This window comes from Anticarsia gemmatalis, chromosome 22 (assembly GCF_050436995.1).
Source record: "Anticarsia gemmatalis isolate Benzon Research Colony breed Stoneville strain chromosome 22, ilAntGemm2 primary, whole genome shotgun sequence".
Lineage (NCBI taxonomy): Eukaryota > Metazoa > Arthropoda > Insecta > Lepidoptera > Erebidae > Anticarsia > Anticarsia gemmatalis.
The window spans coordinates 1,819,551-1,829,107 of NC_134766.1; the positions used below are offsets into that span (position 1 = coordinate 1,819,551).

The following is a 9,557-nucleotide window of genomic DNA, read 5'->3' on the forward strand; positions in this document are numbered from 1 at the left end:
ATAATTATATGTTTGTCTTTATTAAGTAAACAGTTAGCGACTGCATTGGAAACGGCAACTGTAACACTTACAACCATTAACGATTTGAAACTCTCGCAACTTGTACACATCATATTATAATTCAACGGGTCTTAAACGGAATTATGAAGGCCAAGATTATAAAGTGATAGCCGAGTGGTATAAGTTGACACCTCCCACGCAAGTGGTCGCAGCTTCGAACCCGAGGCAACACACCAATGACTTTTCGAAGTTATGTGTGTATTAGAAATAATTATCACATGCTCCAACGGTGAAGGAAAACATCGTGAGGAAACCTTGCATGCCTAAAAATTTGTTTAAAAACATTTACTAAGGGCATGCAAAGTCCCCAACCCGCACTTGGCCAGCGTGGCGGACTCAAGCCCTAACCCCTCCCTCATTACGGGAGGAGACCCTTGCCCAGCAGTGGGACATTAATGGGTTACATTTTTTTATTTATAAGATTATAAAACACAAAAAATCATGAAAAATGAAAGGTTAGGTTACCTTATTTGTTTACCCGACGTTTCGATCGAATTGCATCGACCGTAGTCACGGGCTTACTTACAAACATGTTTTTGTTTACAGATACGGAGCCAGTGGGAGGTGCCTTAAGATTCAGTACAGCAGTCAAATCTCTACAACACCTGAATCCGTTGGTGCTGTTCAGTGGAGATGTATTCTCACCTAGCATGTGTAAGTAATAAGACAACAAACCTTTTAACTGACAAACAGTCATACATATGTGTCTCCTATGAGTGAATGGATTTGGTATAGCGTCTACAAGCCTGACCTTTAAAAATATCATAGAACATCATCAGCTCTAGCAAGAAAGATTTTTGTTTATAAGATATCTTGAATTCTAGAATAATTTCGAGGTATAAGAGAAGAATAAGTTGTTTTACGGCTGACTTAGACCGTGGCTCATATAATCTTTGCCGAAACGTCAAGCAAATGGATTTAAAAGAAAAACTTTGTTATCAATACTGTCATCCCTAAGAGGGTTGACGTGAGACAGGCGGGTAGTTGTAAATATATCAGCCAAATCCCCTTTACATCTTGTTTTTAAGAAAGAACAAGTTGTACTGACCCCACGTAACGTAGGATAAGAACAAGATAAAGAAGAAATATGCTTCAATATAACAATTATAATTAATGAAAAATCGGTCAAAACGCAAGATTTTTCTTCGAATAATATAATCTGATGATGGAACAATCAGTCCTTCGGCCATTCAAGCCTTTGCCTTCTACATACTCCATACCACAGTTCCCCAATGAATCACATATAAATAAATCATTAACTAAATCATTATTCAATTCACGTTTCAGTAAGTACTTTCACAAAAGGAGAACAAATGGTGCCTGTGTTGAATGAAGTTGGCACTCAGTGCGCTGTGTTTGGCAACCATGATTTTGGTAAGTGAAAGTTTTGCCGACTTCAAAAAGGAGGAAATGTTCAAAAGATTGTTTAATTTTTAGCTTTGATGTTATAACTGTTATTCTTGAAGGTGTAGGTAGATGTAATTGGTTGTGATGGTCCAACTATCGATTATTTAGTGGGTTCGAACCCACGAAACTGGCGTTTAACTGTTACTGTATCACACAATCACACGATCACACATTTTTTTCTCATATAGAGAAAAAATTCTGTGATCCACATGATATATGGAGTTATTTGGGTGTGGTCGTAAATTTGAGGAACTAAAAAGCAACGTTGAGTCATATGCACTCACTCGCCGTTTATAATTTTTTTTTTTTTTAATAACCCATATCTGTCCCACTGCAGGGCAAGGGTCTCCTCCCAAACGAGGGGGAGGGGTTAGGCCTTGAGTCCACCACGCTGGCCAAGTGCGGGTTGGGGACTTTGCATGCCCTCAATAAATGTATTAAACAAATTTTTAGGTATGCAAGGTTTCCTCACGATGTTTTCCTTCACCGTTGGAGCACGTGATAATTATTTCTAATACACACATAACTTCGAAACCACTTTGAACCACTCGGCTATCACTGCTCCATTTTATAATGTAGGTCAAATTTAATAGGAGTGAGTCTATAGCTCGGTCGCAGGCTACTATTTAGAACATTTCAACAGGAATTAGCAACTTCGTCCAATGTGGGCATCAAACTCGAGACCTCATGATCACCAGTCACACTATCACTCGGTAACCATCTGTACCTTGCTATTCAAAATCGTTATGATACGATACCATAAACAACGCACATATGAGACATAAAACGACGTATCAAAGATAATTGTTTATTGTTTTTATACATAGTCCTTGGCCTTGTTCTTTTATCAATTAAATTCCGACATATTAATATTTGACTGATAACAATTAATTGTATTGTAGTCACTACTTCGTAAAATAAGAAGAGCAAATGTGATCTTGAAACTTTGTTTAATACGGCTTCTTTTTATTATTCATAGTATTACTCTGTTATTGGCAGACGCTAATAAACATTTAAAAAAGCTAGCTGATACCCGCGGCTCCATCTGCGGAAAAATATAGCTTATACGCTGTCAGGGATGAAATTAATCGCCATAATAAATTTTACGCAAATTTCGACTTTAAGGAAACAATGATACACATTTTACCATTTATAATACTAGTTAATGCTCATGGCACTGGACTTTTTCGAGATATAATCTATAAATATACCAGATTTAATCCAAATCGTTACAATTATTTTGTCAGACAAATCGATAAACACTAATAAACATTTTGTTCTTTCCAGATTTTGGCCTAGAAGTCCTTTCCGGGCTAGTAGCACAATGCAACTTCCCATGGCTGATGTCCAACGTGATAGACAACGAGACAGGCAGACCACTGGGCGACGGCAAGATCACACACGCGCTCATGTGCAACGGACATAAGATCGGCTTCATTGGACTTGTTGAACAGGTAATATTTAGCAATTTGGCTAACTTCAAAGAAACTGGCCAGATGGCCAGTTGAATGAGTAGAAAACTTGATAGCCAATTGTGTGCACAATACACAGATACGATCTCTATTTCATCATTGCCTGGTGGGATGAAAAGCGACACGACTAGAGAGAGGTCAGGCGTCGTACTGGCGGCGATTCGTGCTCTTCGAGGCACGGAGGTCTACAACCTCGAAATCTGTACTTAAACACTTTAAATACTGTTACGTCTGTTACTGACCTACATATTTATATTAAAATCTATTATTATTTCCAGGAATGGCTAGAAACGTTAGCTACGATAAACCCAGAAGAAGTGACGTTCATAGACTTTGTGCAAGCGGGAACCAAACTGGCATCACAATTGAAACAAGAAGTAAGTTTTAACTATATTAACTTTAACTTTTATGATTGGTTTAAATATCCTGCTAGAGTGCTGTTTAAAATGCAGAAAATTCCTACAAATTCCTAGATGCTTCTTTAAGAATCTTTAATTTGCGCTTTTTGTTTGTAAACATTCAACATCCTGGTCGAGAATTGAAACTCAAAGTAACATATCAATAAAAGTTATATAGTTCTTGAAAAGTAAAAATAAAATTATATAGGTACATATAGTTCTTGCAGGAATGATATTAATGTCCTCAACCTTCAACACAATATCCTCAAGTTACTTAACTTATCTCATTCAAAAATGGGTGGTTCAGTGATAATAACTTTAGTATATCAGCCATCATGTTATAATAATATCCGTTTTCTTCCCAGGGTTGTGAATTCGTGATAGCACTGACACATATGCGGACACCAAACGACATCAAGCTAGCGGAAGGCTGTTCTGACATTGATCTGATATTGGGAGGACATGACCACGTGTATGAGATTTTAGATGTAAGTATATTAGAATTGTTATCAAAATTAAAGCACACTTACCATCCAACTATGTTGGAGTCGATTTCCAATCTCATTTTGATACTTATGTATTTTTTAAAGACAACTCCTGAATTCAAATAAAGAATTTCTTTTGTGTCGCGGGGACTTTTACAAACAACGAACACAACGTAGAACCGTACCCGAAACATCTAGTTTAAGATCGCACACATATTTATACCGAGTGAGAACCGAACCCACGATATCCCATTGCACTGGTAGCGGTGTGGCGATGGAGGCTAATACTAATATTGTTTCTTAAACTACTATTTCTTTTTCAGATAAACAACAGATACATAGTGAAATCAGGCACAGATTTCCGTCACTTCAGCAAGATTCGCATCAGCTTCACGGCCGAGGGGACAGACGTGGACATCTCGCAGGTCGCCGTCAACAGCACCTATGCTGAAGATCTCGCGCTTAAAGCTAAAACTGACCAGTATTCTTGTAAGTACCATTTCAATATTCTGAAAACTTCACTTTTTAAGTAGCAAGGTACTTGTGCCTTATTTGAAATTAAAATATTTTTTCATTGACATTTTGAAAAGGTTTCGCCTTAGTTTTCAAAGATATAATGCAAAAACTTTTCAAAATGTTGATAGTGTTTTATGTTTAAAAGCACTTCCTTCAAATGGAATAGTAAAGAATAGTTAGGGTGGTCACCACTCACTCTTTTAAGATTTAATATAAATATAAATATAAATATGGCTTCTACTCATCTGGCTACCCACGGTACAAGTCAGATGTTCTAAAACATATTTATTTATTTTATGAAATATGTTTTACACATTTCCTATAGGCAATTCAATTTAATAATTATTATATAACAATTCTTGAGAACTTATTTAGTTATGTTTCTTTTCCAGCGATGATAGAAGGTAAAATGGACGAGGTCCTGGGCAAGATCTGCGTGCCGCTTGAGGGTCGGTTCTCATGCATCAGGCGGCAGGAGTGCAACCTGGGCAACTGGGTGTGTGATGTACTGCTGGCGGCCACCGGCGCCGACCTGGTGCTGCTTAATTCTGGCACTTTTAGATCTGACCAGGTGTGTATGATAATTACGGCTGCTAGAAACTAAGGTGTAGACAGAAATATTAATAGAGACGTAGATGTGAAAAGAACTACTTCTAGTGATTTTTTTAGATTTCCCCGAGCAATGCGCATACTTAGTGCTATTTGATACAGTAACTTCTAGTGATTTGTAGTGTTAGTCTAATGCTATAAGATTTGCACGTAGCCAGTTGTATTTGCGTTTAAATCGGAAATAAGCGATCAGAGGGTTAATCAATCTCTGTTAAGCAAGCGAAGAATGTTAATTCATTTAGTGGAATTCGATCCGTATTTTAGAGGTCATGTTAAAATTCGTGCCCAGTTATTGTCAGTGACAATAGGTAGACTAGACTACTGAGCAAACAGTAAATCTATACTTACTACTCCTTACCTGTATTTATATTATAAATGCATCAGACTGGTTTTCACGTTGAATTAATTTTGAAAATATTTCATGAAGATTTCAGGGATTATAGGGTTCAGGAATCAACAATAGGTTATTTTGTTTCAAGAAACAGCCTGAACTAGGAGTTTAAAGGTAGAAAAAACACAATTAATAAATATAGTTATTCATTAATTTTCCAGGTCCATCCAGCAGGAGATTTCACTCTTCGAGACTTATCCACAATCATCCCTATGCGTGACCCCCTGGTAGTGGTGGAAGCGACGGGCGAAGTCGTGCTACAAGTACTTGAAAACGCTGTCAGCAAATATCCCAGCTTGGAAGGACGATTCCCACAGGTGAGAGAGACAATTAAATATTAAAATGACTTTTACATAAAATACTATAGTTCAAAACGGGTATTAATGCAATGAAAATAAAAAGTTACGGTACTATAATTTATTTGACGTTTCGGCGATATGTCGGGTTTTAGACCTGTTTTGTAGTGTAGTAACAGTCAAATAAAAACATATAATAAATAAAAAGAGACAACTCTCGCACTAAGAATTGCTCTTGTGTCGCGGGGACTTTTACAAACATACAACCAACGGACACAAAGTACGACTTGACCCAAAACAATTATTTGTGGATCGCACAAATAATTGTTCCGTGTGAGAATCGAACCGACGCAGTGGTATCGGCGTGACGATCTAAACCACTGCGCCACGGAGGTAATCGATTATAATACTTGCTTTGATTTTTTGGTTGGTGTGTCTAGCCATCGGTCTTGTGCCTGACTTCTCACCGGCCGTGGCGGTTACTGCCTTAAAGAAATTAAAAAGCGATGTAGTAGAGTACTTATGCATTCTGTATCGTGAGTTACTATAAAATCTCGGTTCCGAACAGTCAGTAGTTATACCACTATGCAGTCACCCATCTATAAAGTTTTTACTCTAAAGTTTGCTTAACCTTCAGACCGGTGACTGTCCTTAACTACATGCTATGTATTTATACATAAATTACATTTTATTTTCCACAGGTGGCCGGCGTATCATTTGCATTCGACCCATCAAAGCCGGCCGGCTCCCGCGTCGCTGAACAAGTTGTTAAAATAGGAGACGAATATCTACAGCGAGAGCAGAAGTACAGACTTGCGGTCAAACAGTACCTGCATAGTGGCAATGATGGCTTCAATATGCTGCCTAAGTGTAAAATACTTGTAAGTACACAAGAATTACGTTAAAATCTCTTAAAATAGGATGTAATAACACGTCGCATTTAAAATCTAGGACCTAATAATGCATGTGTGGAAAAGTAAAAAAGTATCATATTTATGTGATAACACAAACAGTTAGTTTAGCGACACACCTGCGCTAGCTCTAACGCTGCAAATTCGGTTCAACCAGCTCGCTGTGTTATTGAATTTCCTTGCCGAACGTTCGGTAGGTGTGTCGATACACTTATTTAGCTGTATTCGGGTTAAAGTTTTAAGTGAAAGGATTGTCAATTTTTTTTTTGTTACCTATTATATATAGTGCTATAGTGATAGCCGAGTGGTATAAGTTGACACCTCCCACGCCAGTGGTCGCAGGTTCGAATCCGAGGCAACACACCAATGACTTTTCGAAGTTATGTATGTATTAGAAATAATTATCACATGCTCCAACGGTGAAGGAAAACATCGTGAGGAAACCTTGCATGCCTAAAATTTGTTTAATACATTTATTGAAGGCATGCAAAGTCCCCAACCCACACTTGGTCAGCGTGGTGGACTTAAGGCCTAACCCCACCCTCATTTCGGGAGGAGACCCTTGCCCAGCAGTGGGACAGTAATGGGTTAAATTTATTAAATTTTATACCTATTATCGTTTTAGCTGGGCAAGGGTCTCGTCCCGGAATGAGAGAGGGTTCAAGCCTAGAGTCCACCACGCTGGCTTATTATAAAATTTATATATTTTTGTTCAGATCCCAGAAGACATGTGTCCAGAGATCGGCATGGCGATACAGAACCACTTCGCGGCCATCAACGTGCGCACCGGCAAGTCGCGGCCCAGCAAGCATCGACAGTCGCTCGTCACTCTCAGTAGGAGGTAAACTAACCCTTACTGACTGTTGATTATTGAAAACGGACCAAAAAAGTAGGAATGATTACAAGACTTAAATTGAATAATATTCTAGAAATTAGGCCATGAAAAGGAACCTATATGGAGTATTAAAAATAACTTAATTTACTATGATAAAGACGTTCGTTGTGCTGTGAATAGAGTGGTTACCATATAGTTACTATACGCGGATTTCGTAGATTCCCGTACTGAACATTGTTTTCTTTATTTCCAAGAATATTTCAATATATATTTTTATATACAAGAATTTTGTGTGCCTGCACTATGAAGTTCTTTGTTGGTATGTTTATAAAAATCCCCGCGACGCAGAAGTAATACCTAATGCGGGATTTGGCTATTATATAAATGAAGAAATGACAATAAATAAATCGTTTTAGTTGACACTTTGTTTTCTTATTACAGGCATAGCTTAGTAAAAATGCTAGACGGCAGTGAGCTAGATGGACCGCCGCCTCTTCGCAGGGCGTCGTCAGCCGCCGTAGAACCAACATCACATAATACACATCACAGGTAAGATATACCTAGTTATATTAGTATTACTACTAGCTGAGCGTCTACGTGCTTCAGAGTGCACGTTAGAAGTTGATCCCGGTTGTATGTTATATTCGCGAGGTCTTCTTAAGCAAAACCCAGGCATCAATGATTTGTCATGTAAATTATTTCTAGCCCGCCAGTAGTCGCGCATGGGTCGAAAAGACCCAGAGCATAGCACAGAATTTGATCCATATTTTTTATAATATTATTTAATATAAAAAATACGAATCAATTTTGTAGGACTTCTAAATATATGTTTTACAAAACCTTAAAGAAATATAAGAAACTTTTAATAAGACTCCCCATTTCGGCTTCGTTTTTCCTTACCTCCGGCTCGTATAAAAGCTGCCTACAAAAGTATAATGTCTAAAAATATCTAAAAAAATATCATGTTTTGTCGATTTTTCAGGTTAACCCGCCGAGCATCGCTGGACGATCTTGAACAGCAGTCATGCGAACTAGCACCTAAACTAGAAAACAGGATCGTTATATTAAACAAACCAGAGGTATGTGTAATATCAAAAAGAAAAAGAAAATTGTCCCATAATTGGGCAAAGGTTCTTGCTATCACTTATTGTAGGGAGGGAACTGTTTTTAAATTCAAATAAATTTAAATAATAATAAAAAATCTAATTAATAATAATATATTTTTTTAACAGACTAATTAACCTCACATAAGATAATATTTGACTGAGAGCAAGGCTATTGTCTCGTTATCTTGAGGTCACTAGTTCGATGTCCATTTGATACAGTTCTTTGTTCTCGCCTTCTAGTAAATTAGAGAGAATAATAAATAAATGTAACCACTTCTAGGCAAAGGTCTCCTTCCGTAATGAGGGAGGGGTTAGGCCTTGAGTCCACCACGCTTGCCAAGTGCAGGTAACGTTGGCTTTGGCTCTCCCTCCCGATATCCCGTTACATTAAATTAAATACTTAAATTAATTATTTTATTTTTTAGTTTTTTATATCCATATTTTTCTTTAATGTCTTTAAAATAAATTCATTTTTTTATTTAAATAGGTTAACCTTGTATCTAAAATGGGGATCCAAAGAATGCTAGACGTATATTTCGGATTTAATAAAGGAAAGGTTTATTAATGTAGTGAGTATCCAAATTTTATGATGCATGGGGAAAATATACCACATTATATTGTAATATTATGGATTTATATGCATTGTGCATGCTAACGGTCATTATTATGGTCAAAATTACAATAATTTTGAAGATTAACTTGTAAACATAATACTAAAATTCAAAATGGGTTAAATATGCAGTGAATGTTTTTAAGAATAAGTTGTTCTGCACGCGTAAAACCTAAATTTAAAAGTGTATAATGAAAATAAGAAAAGTTATTTAAGTAGGTATTAAAGTCTTTTGAAACATTCAAAACTCAAAAGAATAGACAATAGAGACGCCATTCCAAACCAAAACTGACTTATAATTTGATAAATCGAGGATTTTTATAAAATAATGCATGAAAAGGCAGTTTAATTGTACATAGGTACGGTCACGTTCTAAGTAAAATGCATGGGAAATTCATTTCTGATTCCAGCAGCTATGAAAAACCTAATACAAGGAAATATAAAACAAAACATATTATATC

General features: G+C 36.9%; 1 protein-coding gene across 4 annotated transcripts in view; it reads left to right on the forward strand.

The window, feature by feature from the left end:
* Positions 1-9,557, forward strand: part of LOC142982533 (mannosylglucosyl-3-phosphoglycerate phosphatase) — a 33,972-nt gene that overhangs the window by 14,955 nt on the left and 9,460 nt on the right. For 3 of the 4 annotated variants that reach the window (XM_076129065.1, XM_076129066.1, XM_076129063.1), the window contains 12 exons: positions 607-714; positions 1,348-1,434; positions 2,755-2,921; positions 3,218-3,316; positions 3,703-3,825; positions 4,146-4,311; positions 4,731-4,909; positions 5,500-5,655; positions 6,336-6,515; positions 7,262-7,386; positions 7,822-7,929; positions 8,363-8,459. In XM_076129065.1, coding sequence (XP_075985180.1) covers positions 607-714; positions 1,348-1,434; positions 2,755-2,921; positions 3,218-3,316; positions 3,703-3,825; positions 4,146-4,311; positions 4,731-4,909; positions 5,500-5,655; positions 6,336-6,515; positions 7,262-7,386; positions 7,822-7,929; positions 8,363-8,459 — 1,595 coding nt within the window. Of the gene's footprint in view, positions 1-606; positions 715-1,347; positions 1,435-2,754; positions 2,922-3,217; positions 3,317-3,702; positions 3,826-4,145; positions 4,312-4,730; positions 4,910-5,499; positions 5,656-6,335; positions 6,516-7,261; positions 7,387-7,821; positions 7,930-8,362; positions 8,460-8,973; positions 9,056-9,557 lie in introns of all 4 variants that reach the window. The other variant, XM_076129064.1, reaches the window with a different exon arrangement.